General features: G+C 43.7%; 1 protein-coding gene across 2 annotated transcripts in view; it reads left to right on the top strand.

Moving 5' to 3' along the window:
* LOC124613102 (ataxin-3-like) overlaps positions 1 to 26,608 on the top strand; it is a 141,268-nt gene that overhangs the window by 51,408 nt on the left and 63,252 nt on the right. For both annotated transcript variants that reach the window (XM_047141695.1, XM_047141696.1), the window contains exon 3: positions 15,901 to 16,037. In XM_047141695.1, coding sequence (XP_046997651.1) covers positions 15,901 to 16,037 — 137 coding nt within the window. The remainder of the gene's footprint in view (positions 1 to 15,900; positions 16,038 to 26,608) is intronic.

The raw sequence follows: 26,608 nt of genomic DNA, 5'->3' as shown, positions 1-26,608 counted from the left end.
ATGGTAAGCTGGCCATGGTAATCTGCTTTCTTGTTTTTAATCTCCTCTCCCTGTTTCTTGCGTGTGTCTGTGGGTTTCTTGTCCTGTTTTGTCCATTGTAGTGTTTGTTGTCCTTCTGTCGTTCCTCTGGTTCTTCCTTTCTCATGTTATTGTGCCATACGTCATATTTGTTTTCTTCTTTCCCTTAGGTAATTGTTCTACTGGGAACAAGGGACCAATGACCTTGCAGTTTGGTCTCTTCCCCCCCATTTAAACCATCCAACTATATCTCTTCAGCTTTTTTTGACTTCAGTGGCCTGACAACAACAAATTTAGTGAGGTGGTGCTGGTAAACCATTACGAATCTGTAATCTCCATCTGGTTAGAATTGGAAGTCGATGAGATCAACTTGACATCTGGAATTTAGCTCCTTGAACAGCATAGGCTTCACTACTATTCCTTTTTTTTTCTGACCTTTTTGCTTTTATAAACAAGGCTCACATAAACTAAGATAAATTTGGACATCCCTGTATGTTATGTTGTAGAACTCTGACTTCAAACATTTCATCACTGTCGCGTCCACCACGAGAAGTCATTATATGAGCCTCATGCAGAATATCAAACAGGTCTTCATCATAAACATAGTATTTAATCTTACCTTCTTCAGTTACAGGTTGTATTAATTTGGTTACTCCATTCACGTCCAGCACTTCATATCTCTTTAAAAACTTGTAGTCGTTGCCGTCCTTCTTTCATCCAGATTTTAGCAATTTAGCCTTGCTGATAGGTGACTCGTACTTTTCTCTGTCCATGAAGACAGGATTTTAACTGAGATTTCCCTGTTCCACTCTAAGATATTCATAGAACTTCACTGACTCAACCATAGCTGAACTGATGTGAACTGTAACTGCACTACTGCCAACCACAGCTGCACTACCCAAACCATATCTGCACTACTGTCAACCATAACTGCACTGCTGTATAACATAACAGTAACAAGCTGATGACAATTACATTCATGCTGATGCATGTTAGCACTCTTGGACGCACTGTTAATAACCCGGGAGCCTTCACTAGTGGATAGTATGGTACTGTACACTTTCCCTTGCCGAGTACAGTGATGGTTGACCTTTACTAGTGGATGTGTTTTTCTTTCAGTTTATGATAAGCTCTCACTGATCATTTTAATGATGGTGTACATCCTCTAGGGAAGGTTTACCTTTCCACTATAACATGTGTATATGGAGGGTATTGTAAGTGCACACAACTTTTTAAATAGGTGGTTTGTAGTGAATCTTAGGAGAACTGTTTGACAAGATTCAAATAGCCCTTTTCTGTAATGTAAAAAATATCATTTAAATGACTCTTTAGTTTTATCCAAAAAAAACTATCCACAAGCTACAAGGGACTGTAAGTATACAAAGTAACCCATTCTAGGACCTTTTGAGGACTGTACTTTAGAAATGATTCTCAGGGTGAAACATGCAGAGCTGAGTCTCTGGGAGAGTTTTGCTATGTGATATTTACAGTTTTCTTGCTCAGCGTAGATTCCTGACAGTTTTCTGCATCATATTGTTTCTAATTGATTTATGTCCAATACCAGTTGGAGATCATATTTTTTAATTTTTTTTTCTAAATTGAATATAATTAGTTTTCTTCTATTCACAGTGAATCATGAATGTAGGGGCTTGAGAACATGATCAGTTGTTGAGGATGAGTTCCTTAACAAGACTCCCTATTACACTAGGATCGTTTGCAAACACAATCTTGATAGCCGTTTCTGAGGTCTGTCATTTATGCAAATAGGGAGGAGAAGAGAGCCCAACACACCACCCTATGATACACCTATTAAGTCGTATAACTAGAGACCAGATTATATGCATCATGGAAACCTTAAAATATGCCTGCAAATATGCATGAAAAATGTTTGAAAATGCATGAAAAGTGTCGAAATATGCAGGATCAGATACTAAAAATTTGTGGTTACTGCGTGCATTATATCTCAAAGTCAAACCTGTGCATATCAGTTAAGAGGAAGAGCACCGGCCACGCAAAAAATCGGTACATATAGAAAGCTGATATCATTTTCTGAATACTTTTGAGTAGAGGTTAGGAAGGGGGCCTTTCTGGGATTATTTTCTAAAAATTTGCAAAATGGGGATGCATACCATGTTTCAAGAATTGTTCCTTCTGTGTTGTCACTAATAAGCAGATGTGATGCAAGTGAGCCACAGCGAAACAAGTTCGAGGTGTATCGGACGCAGAGGGGCACGCTCAAAAGCTCCGTAATATTTTTTAAAAAAAAACGTAGTTGTGAATTTTTTTGAACAGGGTCAACTATTAATTAACACTTTTAGACCAAAGCATCATTTATAATTTATTTTACATTTTTCTACTGTTGTAAACGTAAATGACCACATGTTCGATAGTAACATTGTGTCTTCGATCACTCAAAACATTTTTATTAGCAGAAAAGCACCAATCTACACCAACTGAGGTAACTGGGCAGTATTTGAATTTGGGTGCTGTGTTGGCACTTACTGTTTGTGGTAAAAGTCCACCCGTCCCATTAACTATCAGTTTGGCACAACGGTTCAAGGCCTGGGTTATTGTTTAAAATGTTTTCAAACTTTCCTTTGAGTTTTCGTGGAAACACCTCCGGTAGTGAGAAGTTCACTAGAATAATTTTATTCATTAACTGAATAGATTCATTCCACATCGAACCGTGAGTTGCAAGCTTTTTAGTACTTGTAGGTGTATGGGAAAAAATGAGTACTAATCACAGCAATGTCTTTTTAATACTGAAATAATTGAAAGCTTCCTTGCACTGGCAAACTGCCAAAGCCTCTGCACTATGGAAGTTGTTTACTAGCCCTCTAATGGCCTCGAAATGTTTATTGTAAAACAACACAGTTTTGATTCGCGTACCCCAATGAATTACCACTGGTTCGGGAGGTAAAGGCACATTTGGTAGTTTCTCTTTGTGAGTTTGATGCAAGCAGGAGCCTTTAGTAACACTTCCTTTGTGGATGAAATCGGTTTGTTTACGAACGTGGAACATACTTCGTCAAGGTGATGTACTTCATGAGCAAAGCACATCACATGAATCAAATTGGGATAAAATACTCTGAGGGTGGTCTTTTCCTGCTTTGATCATTAAGAGAGCAGCATCCGAAATTAACACAAACACCCTTTCATCTGTATGGGATCCTGGAAATATTTTTCTAATACCCTCATTCACATATCTAGCTATCGTAGAATGATTTACTTTTTCAAGTTCTTTGCAGGCTGCTAAATAGGAAGAAGGCCCTTCTTTTAAAGCACCAACAATTTGCAATGTAATGGCCACAAGTGTTTGTAGTTTCGTCACTTGAAATCCAGATAATGCTGTCCTTAGTTCATTGTGTATTTCTTCCAGAACATTTATGTAAATTGTCAGTATGTAATTTTTACGCAATGTTGATTCATCTGGTATATTTTGAGTTGAGCAATATTTGTACAGGAAGCCTTTGAGGATAGGGTTTGTAAGTTTGTATATTGCTTGCAGTGAATGCTGATCCAAGCAATAACCGATGAAATCGAGCCAAATATGCAAACACATATAATTCAATCTCTGCCTATTACTTAGTCGATATCTAGGTATCAAATTATTTCATCTGCGTTATCCTTTATTGCAATTTCTGTGCTTCTACCAGATCGAAAGCCGTGTCATTACTTTCCCATGTGAGGCTGCTAGTTCATCCTCATTTAACAAAAATTTATTAATTTTTCTTCTACCAGAAAAAGTACCACTGTTTGACCTATTATGATACAAATGTTTCAAGCTCATCCCCTACTGCAGCCATCATTTTCTTACTTTCTCTGGTATTCCAAACAACAAGTAACGCACTGTCCCATACATTGATTCCACCTACATCTGCAAACGTGCATAACAAGGATATTTCTTATCTGTTAAACTGCCTATTGGTTCTGTCTCGGGTTCTTCGGCCGACGTTCATCTAATGATTTTTCTGACGTTTCGCCAGCACGAGTGGCTGGCATTGTCAAAGCTTCACCCTCCATTGCCGGTGGTGAACTGGAGGCGAGCTCACGGCCGCAGACTATATGTACCTGGTGCGCCAACGTCCGAGGGCTTCTCCGCAGTCATTTCCGGTGCGGCTCTCCTCTTGCTACCTGCGACGGTCGTTCGCTGCAGTACGGGCAGCCAGGATCCGTTTACCTTAAGGCTTTCCTCTTTCCTGTTGAAACTGTTCGCGTGTTTTTGGATTTCTACAGCTTCTCTGAACAAGCGCGTGTGATAGTGCTTCTCTACAGCCAGAATTTCCGTGTCGGCATATTTTATTACGTGGTCGGTCTCATTCAGTGCGTGCTCTGCCACGGCCGATTTCTCCACCTGCCCCAACCTGCAATGTCACTTATGCTCTTTGATCCTGGTGTTAATTGATCGTCCCGTCATTCCGACATAAACTTTTCCGCATGTGCATGATATACGGTATATTCCCGACATTGCAAGTGGGTCTCTTTTCTCCTTCGCCGATCTAAGACACTCTTTGATCTTCCTTGTTGGTTTGAAAATTGTCTTTACGCCGTGTTTGCGCAATATACGGCCGATTCTGTCCGTCACTCTGGGAATGTATGGCAGAAAGGCAGTATCCGACATTTCTTTTTCTGGTTCCTTACTTCGCCGAGTGTTTGGCTCTGTTACACTTCTAATGTAATTTGTGGAGTACCCATTGCTCCGCAGAACAGTTTCCAGGTGTTGCATTTCTCGTTTGAGGTGTTGAGGCTCACATATTCGTCCTGCTCTTGTTACGAGCATACTAATCATGCCTCTTTTCTGGCTCGGGTAGTGGTTTGACAGATTGTGCAGGTATCGGTCCGTGTGTGTCGGTTTCCGATACACGCTGTGTCCCAGGTTTTCGCCGTCCCTTGTGACCAGCACATCTAGAAATGGCAGTTTCTTGTCCTTTTCTACTTCCATGGTAAATGTTATGTTGGCATGGAGGCTGTTCAAGTGTCTCAGGAATTCACCGAGCTGTTCTTCACCGTGGCTCCACACCACAAAAGTATCATCGTCGTACCTGTACCATACCTTAGGTTTGCAAGTCGCCGAGTCCAGTGCTTGTGCTTCGAATTGTTCCATGAAGAAGTTGGCCACCACTGGACTGAGAGGACTACCCATGGCGACACCTTCCAGCTGTTTGTAGAAATCGCCATTCCACGTGAAATAGCTCGTGGTGAGACACGCGTGGACACGCATGGATGAGAGTTTTGATGTCTTGTGGGAACATGGAACCAATGTGCTCCAGAGCATCACTGAGTGGCACTTTCGTAAATAACAAAACAACATCAAAACTGACCAGGATGTCGTTTGGCACAAGTTTGTTTCTTCAGCTTCTCAATGAAATGTCCTGAGTCCTTAATGTATGTATCGAAAACTGACACACACGGACCGATACCTGCACAATCTGTCAAACCACCACCCGAGCCAGAAAAGAGGCATGATTAGTATGCTCGTAACGAGAGCAGGACGAATATGTGAGCCTCAACACCTCAAACGAGAAATGCAACACCTGGAAACTGTTCTGCGGAGCAATGGATACTCCACAAATTACATTAGAAGTGTAACAGAGCCAAACACTCTGCGAAGTAAGGAACCAGAAAAAGAAATGTCGGGTACGGCCTTTCTGCCATACATTCCCAGAGTGACGGACAGAATCGGCCGTATATTGCGCAAACACGGCGTAAAGACAATTTTCAAACCGACAAGGAAGATCAAAGAGTGTCTTAGATCGGCGAAGGAGAAGAGAGACCCACTTGCAATGTCGGGAATATACCGTATACCATGCACACGCGGAAAAGTTTATGTCGGAATGACTGGACGATCAATTAACACCAGGATCAAAGAGCATAAGCGACATTGCAGGTTGGGGCAGGTGGCGGAATTGGCCGTGGCAGAGCACGCACTGAATGAGACCGACCACGTAATAAAATATGCCGACACGGAAATTCTGGCTGTAGAGAAGCACTATTACACGTACTTGTTCAGAGAAGCTGTAGAAATCCAAAAACACGCGAACAGTTTCAACAAGAAAGAGGAAAGCCTTAAGGTAAATGGATCCTGGCTCCCTGTACTGCAGCGAACGACCGTCGCAGGTAGCAAGAGGAGAACCGCATCGGAAATGACTGCGGAGAAGCCCTCGGACGTTGGCGCGCCCGGTACATATAGTCTGCGGCCGTGAGCTCGCCTCCAGTTCACCACCGGCAATGGAGGGTGAAGCTTTGACAATGCCAGCCACTCGTGCTGGCGAAACGTCAGAAAAATCATTAGATGAACGTCGGCCGAAGAACCCGAGACAGAAGCCAATAGGCAGTTTGTCAACAAGTGGCCACGAAAGCCTTAACAATTTTGTATTTCTTATTTATTCAGCAGTGGGAAATATTGTAAAACAATGGAAATCTGTGGTTAGCTGTGAACCTTCAACACTCTGCCATCCAAATTGTACAGGCATTCTAGGTTTCATAAAGATGCACTAAAAGCCTAAGGTTGAATTAAAATAAATGCTCGGATGAAGGTATAAAGGACATAGAACCCAAAGTAATTGAAGTAAAGTAGTTGTTGAGTGGTGAACTAGAACCTGCTCAGAAGAAAAGGGAACTCTGAGACTGTACTTTTCGAAAGTTTTCCTTTCAGACAAATAGTTAGAAATGTATGTACAATGACTTATTGTCTAACTTAATGTATAGCCATATTGTGGAAATATTTTGTTCGAAATGTGTACACTGTATGTATAATTCAGCAGATTTTATTTATAGTTCAGAAACACTTAAACTTTACTTGTACACATAGAAGACACACATACATATACCAATACCCCACACAGTGCCAGCTAGATACACAGTGCCTGTGCTGCATTTCTGCAGGTGGCCTGTGTAGGGATGGATGTTGTTAAGTGGGGTAGGTAGAGGCAGGAAGAGGGATTGGGTGGGTGGCTACTATGCATGTCATGCATTGTTGTCAGAGCCAATGAGGAGCACCAGTTCTGTTCTTTTTCACTCCCCTCCCCCCCCCCCCCCAACTTAATGATCTGTTATCCAGTTCCCCTTATAACTACCTAATGCATTCACTCATCCATTTCCTATGTCATTTCCCGTTTTCCCTACCATCATCCCTATGCCATGGACCCCAGCTCCATCTACATGCTGAATAGTATCCCGTAACCTGGCTGAAATTCAGCTCCACACCCTGTTCCTTAATGCTGCCTAAGCCATGGAATCCCCTCCCCCACCACCCCAGTGGCCTCAACATAAAAATTGCCTTGTCTGGATCTCAATCCTTCTTTGGCAATGACCTTCACGTTTTAAGATTCCGCCAGTCCCTATCCGTCACAAATCCGGTGCTGCAGAACTACTTGTCCATGGCACAGACATCCAAGATTTGCCTCTGCTCCCACCCCAAGATACTGTTACTGTGCAATCCTTAATAAATTCACCACATCTCTGGAATTGAAACCCTTGCATTCCAACACCTGGATGAGCATTTCAGACATCATGTCCATAAATTGTTCAATCTGTTGACATCCTACTCCTGCTTTGGATCACCAGTATCTATCAACACCTATCCTGCCCACAGTGAATGCCCTTGTCAATCCCTCATTATATCCAGGTCCTGCCTGGTTGACCTTTTTCAATTTACCATAGCGTCCAAAACTACCTCCCAACGCTCCACAAAATCCAAAAAGCAAGAAACCTTTCCTTATAAAACCTCAGTACCACGGTAGTTTTAGTCTTATCCAAAGGCCTCACCTTCAACCCCAAACGCAGGTTTAACCATGTTGGACTTGTCCAAGATCAGTTTTCCTTCTCCCGATCCCTACAGTGGAACTGCTTCTTTGCCACCAATCCCTCCGACCAAACCCAGCCTAATCCCAACTTTGAATCTTGCCTCTTCCAGATCTTACTACCATCCAGTCTTAACCTTCCCCCTTCCCCATTCCTGCCTAACCACCCCTGATCATCAAGAAAGTTTTTACCTCCAACACAGCCTCACTATATTTCCACAGGTCCCTTCCTAAGGACAATAACCCCTCAGCAGAGGAATGAACAGCCTTACATGACCATGAAATAGATCCTGGCCAAATGACCATCCTGCAGATGAAGGATCCACAACTCTCAGAAGGCCCGTGCCAACTGTCTGACTCGTTCACCTACAAGCTCTGCCATAGTGATCCCATCCTACAAGTCCAACATAAGTTAAAGTTCCTACTGAAATCCATAGGTTCCTCCCAGGACCTATCCCCAAGTCCTTCTCCCTCCTCAAACTAGTGACATCCTGCACCCTTAACTTCTGAATTCTCCCCAAGATCCACAAACCTAATAATCCTATGCCCCCATTGAAGCTAGCTATTGTCCTACTCAAATAATTGCTGCTTTTGTTGAAAAACACCTCCAACCTGTTGCCCAAAATCTAGTCTTCTGCATCAAAGATACGGAACACTTTCTTCACCGATTCCACCAGCCCCATCCCTTTATCTCTTGGAGTTCTACTCATCACTGTTGATGCCACCTCCATATACATCATCATCGCTCATGCCCATCGTCTTGTTGTTATTGAACACTACCCTTTCCAATGTCCTTCAGACTCCAAATACACTGCCTCATTCCTTAAACACCTCACCAACTGTATCCTGATGTACAACAACCTTCCCTTCGAAGGAAAGGTATACAGACAAATCCATAGTGCAGTCAAGGTCACCTGCGTGGCACCCTCCAATGCCAAAATGTTCGTGGGCCATATAGAGGAAATCTTTTCAGCCTCCAAAAACTCCAACCTACCCTGCCTGGACCAGGTTCATTGATGATGTCTTCACAAGCTGGACTCATGGTCAAGACACAGTATCCTCATTCTTTCACAACCTCAACATTTGCTCTCCCACTGAGCTCACCTGGTCTTCCTCAGCCCGACTTGCAGTCTTCCTATACTGTTGATTTCTACTTCTCTGATGACTCCATCGGCATTTCTGTCCACATTGAACCCATTAGCCACCAACAGTAGCTTCATTCCAACAGCTACCGTTGCTTCCATTTGTGCCTAATATCCAGCACAGTAGCCAGTATGTCGTGATGGGGCTGCCATATACCCTGTTGGTTATAGCCCCCTGACCACACAGCGATCACTCTGCTGATGCCTGGGCCATCAACTCCCCATGTATGCCAAGGAGTAGATGCCCATCACCCTGGGGCATCGGGACTCCCAGCAATGGCCACCCTGCCAACTGGCCTTTGCTGGGGCTGGGTGGCACCCGTGGGGAGGGCCCCTGGTTGGAGTGGGTAGCATCAGGGTGGATGACATGCAATGAAGTGTAATACGTCATCTTTTGCTGGTGGTCAAACACTAGCAGAGTATAAGTGGTCAAGATCTAACTTCAATGCTAAAAAATATGACCCCAAATCATTCCCCAACCCGGCCACATCAGGGGAGGAATTCCAGGCTAAGGATGACAGTGAAGCTTATTCACCACAGTACCTCGTATGTACGAGAGTTGATGAGGAATCTTTCTTGTCAATGAAATCTTAGTCTTTTGTGGAGCATTTAGAGGACAAATTTGAGGAGGTGGAGGGCTTGTCCAAAATCCAGTCGGGGTCGGTCTTGATCAAAACAGCATCCTCTGCTTAGTCACAGGCACTACACACCTGTGAGAATCTGGGGGATGTTTCTGCTTCCATCATGCCCCATAAGGGCTTAAGTATGGTCCAGGGTATCATATTTCGCAGGAATTTTCTTTTGCAGTCTGACGATGAGCTGCATGCCAATTTAGAGCGGCAAGATGTCCATTTCGTCCGGTGCTTTCACGGGGGTCAAAGGGATAATCAGGTTGCCACCAGTGCCTTAATCTTGACCTTCGAGGGTGATACATTACCCTAGAAGGTCAAGGTTGTGGTCTACTGCTGTGACGTAAAGCCATATATCCCTCCCCCTTGCGGTGCTTTTAAGTGCTGGAAGTTTGGCCATATGTCTTCCCACTGTACTTCCAGCATCACCTGTTGGGATTGTAGATGTCCTTCACATCCCAATACTTCCTGTGCCCCGCCTCCCATCTGTGTCAACTGCGGAGAGCACCATTCGTCTTGCTCGTCAGATTGCAGGATTCTCCAGAAAGAAAGAAAAATAATGGAATACAAGACCCTGGACTGACTGACCTATACTGAGGCTAAGAGGAAATATGAGAGGCTACATCCTGTGCATATGATGTCAACCTACACCGCCACTATGACAACGTTTTTACCATCTTCCATTCCGCTGTGTACAGTTCTCATAACTGTCAGACTCCACCTGCCCCCTTGATGGTGGGGGCACTTCCCTCCCTGTTGCTCCTGCACAACCTACTTCAGGAGCAACCCCCCCCTCCCTTCCAAACAATCGGGGTGTCAGTCCCAACTTCTCAGTTGGAGAAATGTAAGTCTTCTTTGGCTCCTCTTGCCTTGGGTCACTCCCTTTCCAGGTTCCTACCAGTGGCAAAGCTGACATCCGCCAGTTGCTGAAGCAACCACAGGTAGCTGGTCGTAGGGCTGCATGGTCCTCCTCAGACCCTGAGACTGAATCAGTGAAGCCCTCCCAGCCAGACAAATTTAAGGAGCAGCAAGAGAAACCTAAAAAGAAAAAAGACCCCAAGAACCAAGGCACTGTGGTGGCAACCACACCACAACTATCTACAAGCTTTGTGTCTGTGGATGAGGTAGAGATTCTGGCGTCCGCTGAGAACCTAGATCTTGCTGGGCCCTCAGACACATTGGATGTCGATCGCACAGGTACTCATCTGGTGGCAGCAGGTGACCATGAGGTGTAGACTGCCTCATTGAATGTTTCATGCTTTCCCAGTCTCGCATCCAAGTAATCCTCCAGTGGTATTGTGGCAGTTTTTTCCACCACCTAGCTGAGCTACAGCAATTGTTAAGCATTACATCTGCTTTTTGCTTTGCCCTGCAGGAAACCTGGTTCCCAGTAGTGCACTCCGCAGCTCTAAGGGATATTGCAGGAACTGTGGCGACTATAGTTGAGTGTCAGATGGAGTTTGCGTCTATGTCCTGAACTCATTATGTAGAGAACCTGCGCCCCTTCAAACCCCTCTTGAAGCTGTGGCTGTCAGGATAAGGACGACACAGGAAATAACTGTCTGATATGTACAGCTTCCTCCAAATGGTGCAGTACCCTGAACGTATTGGCTGCACTGATTGATCAACTCCCTAAACCTTTCAGATTTCTGGGACATTTTAACGCATAACCCCATGTGGGGTGGTACCATGCTTACTGGCCGAGGTAGGGAGGTCGAAAATTTACTGTCACAACTTGACCACTGCCTCTTAAATACAGGTGCCTGCACATATTTGGCCATTGATCTCTCAGTTTGCAATCCTGGCCTTCTCCCATCTATCCTCTGGAGAGCACATGATGACGTGTGTGGTAGTGACCACTTCCCCATCTTCATGTCACTCCCCCGGTGTCGTGCCCATGGATGCCTACCCAGATGGGCTTTAAACAAGGCAGACTGGGAAGTCTTCACCTCTGCTGTCACCAGTGAATCCCCCTCACATGGGTGCCATCGATGTTGTTGTTGATCAGGTCACTACAACGATTGTTTCTGCGGTGGAAAACACACTCCCTGGTTCTTTTGGGTGCCCCTAGCGAAATACAGTCCCTTGGTGGTCGCTGGAAGTCACTGAGGCAATTAAAGAGTGTCAGTGATCTCTACAGGGACATAAGCAGCACCTTTCCCTAGAGCAGCTCTAGGGACATAGCCTTTAAGCAGCTCCGTGCCCGCATTCGCCTGCTTTTAAAACGATGGAAACAGGAGTGTTGGGAGAGGTCTGGACAAAGTTCAGACATCTTTTTGCGTACCAGACCCCCAACACGTTTCCTTGGCATTAACATTAATGGCCCGTTATCTACCGACACGATTGCCGAGCACATTTCTGAGCAGTATGCTTGAGCTTCTGCATCGGAGAACTGCCCCCCCCCCCCCCCCCCCCCTTTCGCATCCTCAAACGGCAGATGGAAAGGAAAGTCATCTCATTCAATACACACCACAGTGAACCCCATTTACAGAGTGGGAGTTCCTCAGCACCCTTGCACATTGCCCCGACACAGCTCCTGGATCGGATCGGATCCACAGTCAGATGGTTAAACATCTCTCGTCTGACTACAAGCGACTTCTCGTCATCTTCAACTGGATCTTGTGCGATGGGGTCTTTCCATCGCAATGGCGGGAGAGCACCATCATTCTGGTGCTCAAACCGTGACAACCCACTTGATGTGAATAGCTACCAGCCCATCAGCCTCACCAACTTTCTTTGTAAGCTGCTGGAACGTATGGTGTGTCGGTGGTTGGGTTGGGTCCTGGAGTCACGTGGCCTACTGGCCCGTGTCGAGGCAGCTTCCACCAGTGTCACTCTACCACTGATAATCTTGTGTCCCTCGAGTCTGCCATCTGAACAGCCTTTTCCAGAAGCCAACATCTAGTTGCTGTCTTTATTGACTTACGTAAAGCACATGACAAGACCTGGCGACAACAAATCCTTCCACATTATAGCAGGGGGTCTCCAGGGCCAGCGCCCAGTTTTTATCCAAAACTTCCTTTCTGTCTGTGCTTTCCGTATCCAAGTCGGTGCCTTCCGTAGTTCCCCTGTATTCAGGAGAATGGCGTTCCGCAGGGCTCCATATTGAGTGTGTGGCTATTGACGGTCTAGCAGCAGCTATAGGGCCATCAGTCTCACCTTCTCTGTACATTGATGACTTTTGCATTTCGTACTGCTCCAAAGCCCACAGTTTCTAGTTTGCAGCCTTGAAGTGATGTGTCATGCATTTCTGTTGGTGTCGCACCATTCATCCAGAACCAGAGCTTTACCATAATGACGATCCACTCACTGTAGTGGAGACATATTGATTCTTAGGACTGGTGTTTGACTCCCGACTGACTTTGTTACCTCACCTTCATCAGCTTAAGCGGAAGTGCTGGCTGCGCCTCAATGCCCTCCGCTGCCTGAGCAACACCGACTGGGGTGCAGATCGCTCTATGCTGCTGCAGCTCTACAGAGCCCTTGTTCAATCCCGCCTTGTCTATGGGAATTTGGTGTATGGTTCAGCGGTGCCCTCAGCGTTGTGTTTCCTCGACCCAGTGCACCACTGTGGCGTCTGCCTAGTGATAGGAGCTTCTAGAATGAGTCTGGTGACCAGTGCCCTATTGGAGGCTGGAGTCCCTCCATTGAAGGTTAGGCGTGCACAACTGCTCACCACTTACTTTGCACACACTTGTAGTTCTCCTGCGCATCCGAATTACCGTCTCCTTTTTTCCAACCACAGCGGTTCATCTCCCACATCGGCAGCGCAGGTCAGGGCTTAAGATCACGGTTCGCATCCGGTCCCTTCTGTCGGAACTGGAGTCCTTCCCGTTACCAATTCTCTTCGAGGTCCATTCATGTACACCTCCATGGTGTACACCTAGGCTACATATTCTTCTGGACCTTTCTCATGGCCCTAAGGACTCTGTTCATCTGCGGCTCTCTGCTGTCACTTCGTCTCGATTCTCGACATGTACCGCGGCCATGAAGTGGTTTAAACCAACGCCCCGATGGCTTTGCTTGTGTTCATGGAGGACATATTGAACAGCACTCCTTGCCAGATGGCTGCAGTGTTTTCACTGAAGAACTGGTGGCCGTATCTCATGCTCATGAGCACATCAGCTCGTGCTCTGGCAAGTCATTTCTCCTGTGTACTTTCTCCTTGAGCAGCCTCCAAGCTATCGACCAGTGCTGCTCATGCCAGCCTTTGGTAGCATCCGTTCAGGAGCCCACCTATGCCTTGGAACGGTCCCGTCGTTCAGTGGTGTTTGTGGGGCCCCCAGGACACGTTGGAATCTTGGGCAATGAACTTGCTGACACGCTGGCCAAACAGGCTACACAGAAAGCACCTCTGGAGATGGGCATCTCTGAAACTGACCTGCGTTCTGTCTTACGCTGCAGGGATTTTTGGCTTTGGGAGACTGAATGGCATTACAGTACACACAACAAACTGTGTGTCATTTAGGAGACTACGGATGGGTGGAAGTCTTCCATGCTGTTCTCTCACAGGGAATCGGTTCTCCTGTGCCAGCTCCTCATTGGCCATAAGAGGCTAACACATGGTTACCTTCTCTGTTGCGAGGACCCATCCCGGTGTTGCTGTGGCTCACAAATGATGGTTGTCCACTTCTGGGCAATTATGCCTCAACAGCAGCTTTAGTTTTAAGTTTTATTCTTGAAGGTGGGTTTTGTCATTTGATCTAAGTTTTAGCACATGTCCTTCGTCCATCTGTGTCCTCCACCCTAGTGCTTTTAGGGTGGAGGTTTTTATGTGTGGCAGAGTGGCTGGCTTCTCCTTTTTATTCTCATGGTCAGCCAGCCATGGTAATCTGCTCTCTTGTTTTCATTACTGCTATGTGGTTCATGCGTCTCTGTGGTTTTCTTGTCTGATTTTGTCCATTTTAGTGTCATTCTTGTGGTTTTCTCCTGTCTTCCAGCTGTGTTTCATATGTTTTGATTATTTTGCTCCCACCCTTGTGGAATTATTTTAATCAGAACGAGGGACCGATAACCTAGCAGTTTGGTCCCTCCCCCTCTTTTAAACACAACCAACCAACCAACCAACCAACCTCTTCCCTGTTCCCATTCCACCACTACACAGCAGTCATTCCACCATCACACCCAGCCTTTTTATTTCTCTCCTTTTCCACACTTCCCTCCCACTACCCCCCTCCGCACCACGCCCCTGCAGCACTTCACTGTCTGCCACCCCACCATACTATCCTTCTGCCTCCCTGCCCCAGCCTCGCAGTGTGGTTTCAGTTGCCTGTGACTGCAGTTGTGTGTGTGTGTGGGGGGGGGGGGGGTCTATTGTTGACGAAGGCCTTAACGCTCCGCTATATGAAGGATGTATTACAAAGACAACTCCCAGTTATAGGATAGGATAAGCTTGTAATGTGACTGGAGTACGATGTATTGGGTTCATGTATAGCACCTTGGTCTTCCACAGGGGTATGACCCATGTGGCAAGGGGTTGGGAGTAGGTGTGGTGTAAGGGAGGACTAGGACATTGCATACATAGCTTAGGTGGATGGCAGAATACCACTTGGGAAGGATTGTGGGTAGAATGTTCCTCATTTCTGGGAACAATGGTAGAAGTCCAAATCCTGATAAAGGATGTGGCTCCAGTTGTTACAGTCTGGGACAATATTGGGTGATAGTGGCTGCTCCTTTGCAACTGGTTCCTAGGTGTCAATTAGGAACAATTTTGTAGTCATAAGGTGCTAAAGAGCGGTATCAAGAAGAAGATATTTTACATAAATTATTATTATGCAATAAAATTAATGGTTGTTAAACTCAAAGATGCCAAAGAATGAGATTTTCAATTTCTTGATTAAGTATTGAAATAGAGTTGTTTCTCTAGCTCTTTTCACATCACTTACTTGCTAACAAGATGCCTTGAAATTTATTTAGAATTTCCAAATAAAATCTTGTTGATTGTTAGGCAGTGCTATTTTTCTCTTAATCACCCAATATATTGCCCCTACTCTTAGGATTTTCGCCTGTTGTTATTCAGAAGAAAAAATAACACATTGTAATAATCAGAAAGTAAATGGAATTAACAGTGGCTACAAAATTGTGCAGACTTATGTTTTAAAGTTAACTACACAAAGCTGTGTAATTTTTCCTTGACTGAACCAACAGTGTGTTCGTTTATATATATTTTTCTGTTATATAATTTGGAAACTGGCATATCTTGTTCAGCTTCTTGTTAAAATCACTGTGTCAGTATGCAAGTAGATGTGTATTTACATTAACACTGGTAATGAGAGTGTTTGAGATACTATTGTTCGATTTTTGTTCCAGCAACCTTCTGGAAATTATGATGACAGTGGGTATTTCTCAGTTCAAGTAATAAGCAGTGCTCTTGAAGTTTGGGGTCTGGAACTTGTACCATACAACAGCACAGATGAACGAGCTTTGGAAGCCCAGAGATGTCCTGGGTAAGTGCCTACCATGAAGAGCTAAAGACATGCATTGCACATGAGCCTTATTGCTTGTTTTTGTTCAATTTGTATTTAATGTCTGTGTATATAATTGGGTGAGAATGGGGTGTTAACATTGGAGAAAGAGGATGAAATTGCAATGCCTAGGGCTTACTGCTTAGTGCATTTGTGCTGAGCATGGGGTGTTAAATACCTCCACCCAGTTCCACCCAGGAAAGTATGGGAGAGTACTTAAAGACTATACGGTTGCACTCCACTCCCAACACTGGCATTTTACTGAATGACATCACACATGATAAAAAATATATTCTAATCACAAGACAGTAAAGAACATTGTCAGTTGCTAAGGAGAGCACATATTTATTATTTCAGTAGGTATTCCGTCCATTGAAAACTTTGGACCCCTGTAAGAACAAAATTTGAAACTTGAAAATTTCTAATAGAAATTGGTGACACAAAGTATGAAAAGTTTGTTACACCAAACAGATTCCATGTTCCTAGATTTCTGTAAAGCATTTGACACAGTGCCGCACTGCCGACTGTTAACAAAGGTACAAGCATACAGAATAGGTTCCCAGTTCTGAGAGTGGCTCAAAGACATTTTAAGTAACGGAACCCAGTATGTTGTCCATGATCGCAAGTGTTCGTCAGAGACAAGGGTATCATCAGGAGTGCCCCAGGGAAGTGTATTAGGACCGCTTTTATTTCCTATGTACAGAAATGCTCTGGCGGACAGAATAAGCAGCGGTCTGCTGCTATTTGTTAATGATGCTGTGGTGTATGGGAGGGTGTTGTCATTGAGTGACTGTAGGAGGATACAAGATGACTTAGACAAAATTTCTAGTTGGTGTGTGAATGGCAGTTAGTTCTAAATGTAGAAAACTGTAAGTTAATGTAGATGAAAAGTAAAAACAAACCCATTATGTTTGAATACAGAATTAGTAGTGTGCTGCTTGAGACAGTCGGTTGATCAAATATCTAGGCGTAATGTTGCAAATAAGAAAGGGAATGAGCATGTAAGGAATGTAGGAGAGAAGGTGAATGATAGACTTCGGTTTATTGGGAGAATTTTAGGAAAGTGTGATTAATATGTAAGGGAGACCGTCTATAGGATACTACTGTGACTCACTGTTGGGTACTGTGGGTGTTTAGGATCTGCACGAGGTTGGATTAAAGGAAGACATCGAAGCAATTCAGAGGCAGGCTTCTCGATTTATTACCAGTAGGTTCGAACAACGTGCAAGTATTATGGACATGCTTCGGGAACTCCAATAGGAATCACTGGAATGAAGGTGACATTCTTCTCGAGGAGCACTATTGAGAACATTTAGGGAACCGGCATATGAGGCTAACTGCAGAATGATTGCCTCCTATGTATGTTTCACTTAACCACCATGAAAATAAGATTAGTGATATTAGGGCTCGTGTGTCGACACATTGACAGTTGTTTTTTTCCCTCAATCTGTTTGCAAAAGGAGCAGAAAAGGAATGGACTAGTAGTGGCACAGGGTACCCTTTGCCATGCACCCTACGGCAGCTTATGGATTATGTATATAGGGGTAGATAATCCACCACCCGGGGGGTAGATAATCCACCACCCATTCAGCTGGAATTGGCTGCTACCCGGCACAGGATGCCCTCCGCCATGCACGCCATGGTGGCTTGCGGGTTATGTATATAGATGTAGATGTAGGTGATCCCCCACCAAGTCAGCTGGAATGGGTTACACATTGAAAAGACATCATAGAATTGAAAGAAACGATGGGTTTGAGGAAAGAAAATAGGAAGAAATAAAATTTAAGCTGTATTTAGTGCCATATGAGAAGCCTACGTACCTCTAGTTCAGGATTCTTGCTTTTAATAGCTAAAACACTAATGTTAGACTGAAATAAGAGAAATGGAGAGTAACTGGTGACAAAAAAAAAAAAAAAAACCCAGAGAACTAAGTATTTTCCACACCACAGGCCTATGGAGTTTTAATATGAGAGTAAAGGAGCACAATGGACACATTTTTCAGTAGAAACACTGAAAGCCAAAGACAGTACCTCTATTCTCACTGACAGCAAATACATCTTGAGGTTTCGACAAGAAGCTTTTACTCATTATTGGGTTAAAACCCCTCTTTTGCTGCTGCAGTTATTGAGGCAATTTCTCCTCTGTCTCATTGGAAGAAAGCATTTCTAGAATATTGTTCAACAAGTTTCAGAGTTGTCATTGACATGGTTTTGATGCCAGACAGCTGAAAGAGAAGTCGAGGATGGAATAACAATTATGTTATGAAAATACTGCTATACATGTAAGCTTTCAGCCAAAAAGCCTTCCTCTGAAATAGAGGAAAAACACACACACACACACACACACACACACACACACACACACACACACACACACACACACATACACGCACAAATACAACTCAGGCACACATGACCACTGTCTTAGGGCACTGTGGCTAATGGGAGCAGCAGTCTGGTTGGGTGGTGATGGTAAGGAAGTGGCGTGGGGCAGGTAGACAAGGGACAGCAGGGTAGGGGTGGGGGAGGGTGTAGTACTGCTTGTGGGAGCATTGCAGGTATGTGGAGGGAACAGGGTAAGATTGCCAGGTGTAGTTAGGAGGTTTGGAAGGGGAGATGGTAGGAAGGATCCAGATGGTGCAGGCATTGAAGCAGTCGTGGAAATGAAGCAAGTTGTATTGTGCAGTGTTGTTGGTCTGTGACTGGACCGGAGTAGGCGGTGTCGGGAGGATGTGTGGTAAAGGTCTCATATCTAGGTCTGTTGCGATGGTATTCCTCATAAAGTCATAAGGCAAGGGGTTGGGAGCAGGGGTGGAATACGGCTGGACAAGGGTATTGCGTAGGTTTGGTGGGAAGCCGAATACCACCGTGGGAAGAGTGGGAAGGATAGTAGATAGGGTAGTCCTCATTTCAGGATATGACAAGGGTAGTCAAAACCTTAATGGAAAATGTGTTCCAATCCTGATTGACACTAGAGCCACAAAGGAGTCCACCACTGCGGCTCGATGGTGGGATGTGGTAGATGACCTGAGAGACAAGACAGGGAGATCTGTTTATGGACGAGGTGGGAGGGTACTGAGTGAGACCCATCGTACATTTAGAAAAGGACTGCTCATCACTGCAGATCTGATGGCCATGGGTGGATAGGCTGTATGGAAGGGACTTCTTGGTATGAAATGGGTGGCAACTGTCAAAGTGGAGGTATTGCTGATGGTTGGTAGGTTTGATATGGGCAGAGGTATTGATGTAGCTGCCCTCGAGATGGAGATCAACATTGAAGAAGGTGGCTTGTTGGATTGAGGAGGACTAGGTGAAGCAAATGGGGGCCCGAGGTGTGTAAGTATTGGAGAAATGTGATAGATCAAACGGTGGAAAATGCAGGATAGACTGTAAAAATATAATGAAAAAGATAGACGCTACTCACAGTACAGTGGAGATGCTGAGTCTCAGATAGGCACGGAAAGTGTTGCTTGCTGGAGTGTCCGGGGATGAGGTGCAGAGAGGGTGGGGCAAGTGGGTGCAGTCGCGAGGCTAGACAGAGGACGGGGCGGGGGGGAGGGGGGGGGGTTGTGGAAAATGAGAGAAGTAAAAAGATGGAGGATGTGTTGGTGGAATGGAGGACTTGTGTAGTGCTGGAATGGGAACAGGGAAGGGGCTAGATGGGTAAGGATGATGACAAATGAAGGTTGAGGCCAGGAGGGTTATGGGAACATAGGGCATATTGCAGGGAGAGTTCCCACCTGAACAATTCAGAAAGCTGGTGTTGATGGGAAGGATCCAGATGGCACAAGCAAAACAGTCATTGAAATGGAGAACATCGTGTTGGACTGCATGCTCAGCAATGGGGTCACAGTTTGTCAGTGGCTATTCGTGTGGACAGACAGCCTGTTGGTTGTCATGCCCATGTAGAATGCAGCACAGTGGTTGCAGCTTAGCTTGTAGATCGCACGACTGGTTTCGTGGGTAGTCTTGCCTTTGATGGTATAAGTGATGTTTGTGACTGGTCTGGAGAAGGTGGTGGTGGTGGTGGTGGTGGTGGTGGTGGTGGTGGTGGTGGTGGTATGTATGGGACAAGTCTTGCATTTAGGTCTACTACAGGGATAGAAGGCAAGAGGTTAGGAGCAGGGGTTGTGTAGAGATGGATGAGGTTGTTGCTTAGGTTTGGTGGGTGGTGGAATGCCAATGTGGAAAGGGTGTTAGGGATAGTGCGTAGGACATTTCTCATTCAGGGCAGGATGAGAGGTATCAAGACTGTGGTGGAGAATGCAATTAAGTTGCTCCAGTCCTGGGTGGTACTGAGACTTGAGGGGAATGCTCCTCTGTGGGTGGTTATTGGAGGTGGTGGATGACTGGTAAGATAAGGTATGGGAGATTTGTGTTTGTGCAAGGTTGGGAGGCTAATTACGGTCTGTGAAGGCCTTAGTGAGACCCTTAGTATACTTCAAGAGGGACTGCTTCACTGCAGCTGCCGCATCTGTAGTGACAAGCAGTCCCCCTCGAAATATACCAAGGGTCGTACTAGGGCTTTCACAGACCGTAATTACCCTCCCAACCTTCTACAAGATCATATCTCCTGTGCCTTATCTTTCCAGTCACCTACCACCTCCCAAAGTCCCACCATCCGGCCATAGAGGAGCATTCCTCTTGTGACTCAATACCACCCAGGGATGGAGCAACTGAATTACATCCTCAGCCAGGGTTTCAACTACCTCCCGTCATACCCTGAAATGAGAAATGTCCTACCCACTATCCTTCCCTCCCTCCGACCATGGTATTCTGCCACCTATTGAGCCTATGCAGTATCCTCGTCCATCACTACACAATTCCTTCTCCCAACCCTTTGCCCTATGGCTCATATCCCTGTAGTACACCCAGATGAGACTTGCCCCATACATATCACTTCCTATCACCTACTACACAAACATCACCTATCCCATCAAAGACAGGGCTACCTGTGAAACCATTCATGTCATCTATGAGCTAAGCTGCAACCACTGTGCTATGATCTGTGTGGGCATGACAACCAACGAGATGTCTGTCTGCATGAATGCACCGATAAACTGTGGCCGAGAAACAGCTGAACCACCACGTTGCTGAGCACGTTCTCAACATGACATTTTTCATTTCAAAGACTGTTTCATAGCTTGGATCCTTCGCACCAACACCAGCTTTTCTGAACTGCACAGGTGGGAACTCTCTCTGCAAATATGTCCTATGTTCCCGTAACCCTCCTGGTCTCAACATTTGTCAGTCATTATCATCACCCATCTAACCCCTTCCCTGTTCCCATTCCAGCAATACACAGCCCTGTGTTGCACCAATGCAGCCTCAGTCTGTTTCCGCAACCCAACCTGCCTTCCGTCTAACCTCCTGACTGCACCTAGCTGCACTACCTACTCTCTACCTCGTCTCTGTATGCTTCTGCTAGCAGCAATTTGTCCCCTCCTCTCCTTTGTTATCCCTCCCTCTCCCTAATGCACCCTCCTCCTTACCCCCACCACCCGTTTGCCTCTCCCATCATGTGCTGCTGCTCGCAGTCTGGTTTCAGCTGCCAGAGACTGTGTGTGTGTGTGCGTGCGTGTGTGCGTGCGTGCGCGCGCGCCAGATGGTCTTATTGCCTGAAAGCTCTTATTTTGTCAGTCTTTGTGTTGTGCTTATCTGTGACTCGGCATATCTGCTATATGGTAAGTAACAACTATCCTTCCCATAATATTGTTAAAAATGTGGATAGGATGCCCACATCCTGGATTCAGATCACGAAGATGGTTCAGATCACGAAGATCACATCTCCATGATCTCAATGAAGGGTGAGGCTCTAGCAGTCCCCTACTGTGTCCACACCACATCCCTACATGTTCCCACAAGCAGTACAACACCTTCCCCTTCCTTACTATTGCTCCCTGTCTGCACCCCTTACTGCCTCCTTACGCACACCAGATTGCTGCTGCTGTCAGGCGCAGTAGTAGTCTGCAGTCTGGTCACAGTGGCCAGAGACAGTAGTAATTTGTGTGTGTTTGAGTTGTGCTTGTTTGAATGTGCGTGTCTTCTCTATTTTGGAAGGAGGTCTTTTGGCTAAATGCTTAAATGTTAGCAGTCTTTTCATTGTGCCTTACTACGACTGTGTCTCCCCTATATGGTAAGTAGCAATCTATCCTTTTCATAATACAGCTACAAGGGAAATTAATAAAAAGAACACACAAACCTCTCTTCTTACTGTTCCCTGTCAAAGAAATTCTGAGAACATACTTTTGATCCAGCAGCTGGAGATTCCTTAACGATGCTGTATTTGCCCATGTTTATTCCCTTGCTAAAATCCAGTCTCATATTCTGTTCCTTAAACACAGTCTCTTTAGGCATAGTGGAGCCAATCCACCTCGGGGAGGAAACCCTGACGTCAAATCCTGGTCCTCCAGGTATGGGGTTAGTTCAGTGGGCAAGTACCTCGTTATCTAGAAAAACTTTCCAAGGCTCGAAAATCTAAAGTGAAGCCTTGCAACTTGGATGGAAAAACATTAAAATAATTATTGACAAATAAATACACCAAAATAGAGAATCAAATGGATTGGCAGTACCAGGACATAATTGTTTTGCCTGGGACGGGAGGGGGGCAAGGAAATGATCAATTTGGAAATTTTATCCGTTTTTGATTTGAAGGTGATAGACATAAAAGGGTAAAAGTGGGCATTTCCACTCTTGACCTCCAATTTACAGAGCTGTTTCACTTACATAAAGTACTATGCATTTTTATGTGAAAGAATTGTCACATTCACCATCAAGTTATATGGAATTGAAGTGGTTATACACAAGAAACTCATTTATGAGTGGTGGGCTCCATGTGGTTCCCAACCTCATTTATCTGTACTGATGTTATCTGGATTACTGAAATCCTAGATAATCCCATCATATTTTGCTGAAAGCAAAACCTCTAATATGTACTATAACATACAAGCATTCTTGGGCACTAACAAGAAACATTGTTTTTGGCACTTAAATTCTGGTATTTACTGTAGTCTATTCACATTTATTTAGTCAAATATGGTGACACTTTCTTTTGTTTCAAATTTGTTTGGTGTTTGAGAGCAGTACAGTCGTGTAGACATCCCGCTAACATCGTTGTGCCTGGAGTTGTTTCCAGTTGATGTTCTATGTAAACCACTATGTTTTCTTTCTGTGCCATTGCCTCCAAATTAAGAACTGTAAACCTCATAGTCACTAGTTCTCTGTAGTGCAAGAGATTGTAATACAAATTTTATCATCAGTTACTATGCCGTAACCATCACCACTGTCATTCTGCGACAGGCATCTATATTACTGTCATCTAGCATGGAAGCTTGTAACTAATGATCTCTGTGCTACAAGCAGTGCTAGCAGTTGTACAGATACTGTACCATAGCGACTGCATACAGCATATTTTTGTGTTACAAAAAAGGAAAAGGAAACAATTAATTGGGATAAACTGGAAATCCGGACTGAAGAGGGCCGAATAAAAAAGGTCCTTGTGTAATAAGAGCATATGCACTGAATGATTATATGCCACAGCAAACCAAAACCTTTCCTACCAGAAATTAGACTACCTACCCAACTAATTTAAAAGCCTCCAAGAAGTAATACTGTTATAGCAGGAGACGTTAATGCAAGAATGGGCTTCAAGTAAATGATGAAATTGTAGGAAGATATGGAGAACATGTTGTTAATAGTTCTGGAGAAAATCTTGTAGTATTCTGTAACCAGTACAACATGAGAATTTTGAATACACATTATTCACGTAAATTTGTTCACAGATCAGATATACTACGTGCGAAAGGTCGTAATTACAATAGAGATCAGTAACTGATTACACTAACACTAAGTCAAGATAAAAAAAATGACAGTTTAAGACTGGAGAGCTACGTGGGAAGCCAACTTTGGATCTGATCACTACTTAGTTTTATCAAAGATGGCATACCTGTTTTGTAGGAAACATCAACAATGGTAGAACTGACTAGCTGGCGAAATGGAGAGAAACTGGAGCAGGCACAGTACGAGCTCATTCACGTGAAGCCATTTGTCATAAAGCATTGATTTCAATGAAGATTAGAGTGTGGACTACAAATGATGGCAGAAGATAACAATTTTGAAATGGAATACGAGAATAAGAATGTAGACAAAAAGGATCTCCCATGGTTGTCATACAGTCTTAAGAAGTTGATTTGGGAAAAAAAAAAATTATTCAAAGAATTGTTATCAACTAAATTGCCACAAGATAGTCAAAATTACCAAAAAATAAATCAGGAGCTAAGAAACAGAATTAAATAACAAAAGAACAAGATGTGGGAACAAAAATGCATTCAACTTGAGAGTTTTAGCAGTTGGATCACAAACAACAGGAGTGTCGAGGACAGTTATTGGCATGAAGAAAACGAAGATAAAAAAAGAAGCAGACACCTTAATTCCTTTAAGGCAGTAATCGGCAAACTGCAGCTTGCGAGCTGCATGCAGCTTTCGGCCCCTTGAGTGTGTGTCTTCCACAAAATAACATGAATAGTGTTAAAGCTTGTGATTAACACAAATATAAAGGATTTTTAGTTGAAATGGAGAAAGAGTGCGCAGATCTGCTGCATAACAAGATACTTTGGTTTTCAATGGGAAATGTTTTGGAAACTTTTGCTTCTTTGACTGATGACCTTGGAAGTTAAGTCCCATAGTGCTCGGAGCCATTTGAACCATTTGCTTCTTTATTAACAGAAATTACAGCATTTCTGCTTGAGAAAAGTGTTCACTATCCGTATCTAACAAACAATCTATGGATCCAAAAATTTAATTTCATGGTAGACATTGTCATCTAAACTACCTTAATCATAACCTGAAGAAGATTTTTTCGATGTTAGAAGAAGTTATTTTATTTAAAAGTAAATTATCTCTTTTTGTTCTAGATTTTGAAAGAGACACTTTGACTCACATTTGAAACCTGATGTATGTTATTTCAAAGCAATGCTTTTAAATAAGGAGGAGGAAGCTTTTCCCAGCTGGTTTCAGGAATTCAGAAAGAATAAAGTGATGTTAGCTTTCTTTAAAAAAAAATAAAAAAATAAAAAAAATAAAAAAAAATCTCAAAATTTTAACTTTTTGCACTGATATAAAAATATTAGAGAAAAAGAAAGAGAACTTAGTTGACACCACAAATGATCTTCTTTGAAAGATACAGAGAAAGAAGATATGTTGATTTCTAACATCTGGAATAATACTCTTCACATATAATCAGTAGAAAAAAAGTTTGCCATTTTCTTATTCATGTATATATATTCATGTGAATGATCATATTTCAGCATGAATGCTATCAAGAGTAAAATGAGGAGTAGTCTTATTGATGAGGACCTAGAATTGCTCCTAAGATTATAGACAACCACATACCAAATTGAGTTACCCAAACTTTCCAAGGAGATTAAAGGCCACTGCTCAGATTTGTGTGTATCAGTCATTGTCATGATTTAATACTTCAGTTACCACACAGTTTAATCAATAAATAGAATTGTTATTAAGTATGATATAAATTTTTATACAATGTACCCATAGTTTAAATAACATTTAAAATTATAGTTAAAGTTTATTAAAGTAAATTTATGTAGCACTGTGTAATGACAGAATATGTGTTGACTGTTCAGAAAGGTATGTGGAGATAGATGAAACAAGTACACACAACAAGAGTTGTTAAGAGAGTTGAAAGGGGTCATCTTCGGCGAATGTACATCAATCAGTCAGATTGAGGACAGTCTTAGCAAAGGCCAACTTAGGAGAGCCCTAATTTAATTACAATATATCTACATGTACTGTAGTTAAAATAAATAAATAAAAACCCTCAAAAGAAAGTCCAGTCATTGTACTGTTGATTTTTGGCTCTGTTGGCTAATGAGCTTTGCCGACCAATGCTTTAAGGGAATGGAAAAGAGCATTCTACTGATCTTCTGATTGAAGACAGAGATCCAGTACACGAAAGGGAAAGAAGGTGAGACTGAAGAAACTGTTCAAGATGTGACATTACCATATAGAAAATGAACAGTACAATAGTTAAAATGAAAAATGGCAGATCACCTGGTCCTGGAAACCTTGCTGTGGAATTATTGAAAGTTGGAGGATGCTGTTTGAAATGAAAAAGCGCCATATGAACAACTTGTCAACAGATTGAAATGCATCAGAGTGGAAACTGGTTTCCATTCTTAAGAAGGAGAATAGGAGACATTAACTGCTACAGAGGTGCTAATGTCAACTGCACAATGAGCTGCTTGTTTGGCAAAACTATCTGAGAACATAAGGCAGAATGTTGGCCACTAAATTCGGGAAGACCAGAGTGGGTTCAGACAGAACATATCCTTTACAGATAACCTCTGTATTTTGCAACAGCTAATTTAGAAATTTGTAGTGTTAGAGAATGAGTTACATATTGCCTTCGTATATTTTGCAAAAGCTTAAGACACATTTCATACAACAAAACTGTGGGAAGCTAAGAAAGATGTAGATGTAGATGACAGATTATTGTTGAAATATACAAAAACAATATGGTACAGATTAAAAGAGGGT

The sequence above is a fragment of the Schistocerca americana genome, chromosome 4 (genome assembly GCF_021461395.2).
Source record: "Schistocerca americana isolate TAMUIC-IGC-003095 chromosome 4, iqSchAmer2.1, whole genome shotgun sequence".
In the NCBI taxonomy this organism is placed as follows: Eukaryota; Metazoa; Arthropoda; class Insecta; order Orthoptera; family Acrididae; genus Schistocerca; species Schistocerca americana.
The sequence above is the reverse complement of the archived record's forward strand: the minus strand, read 5'-3'. Positions and strand labels throughout refer to the sequence as shown.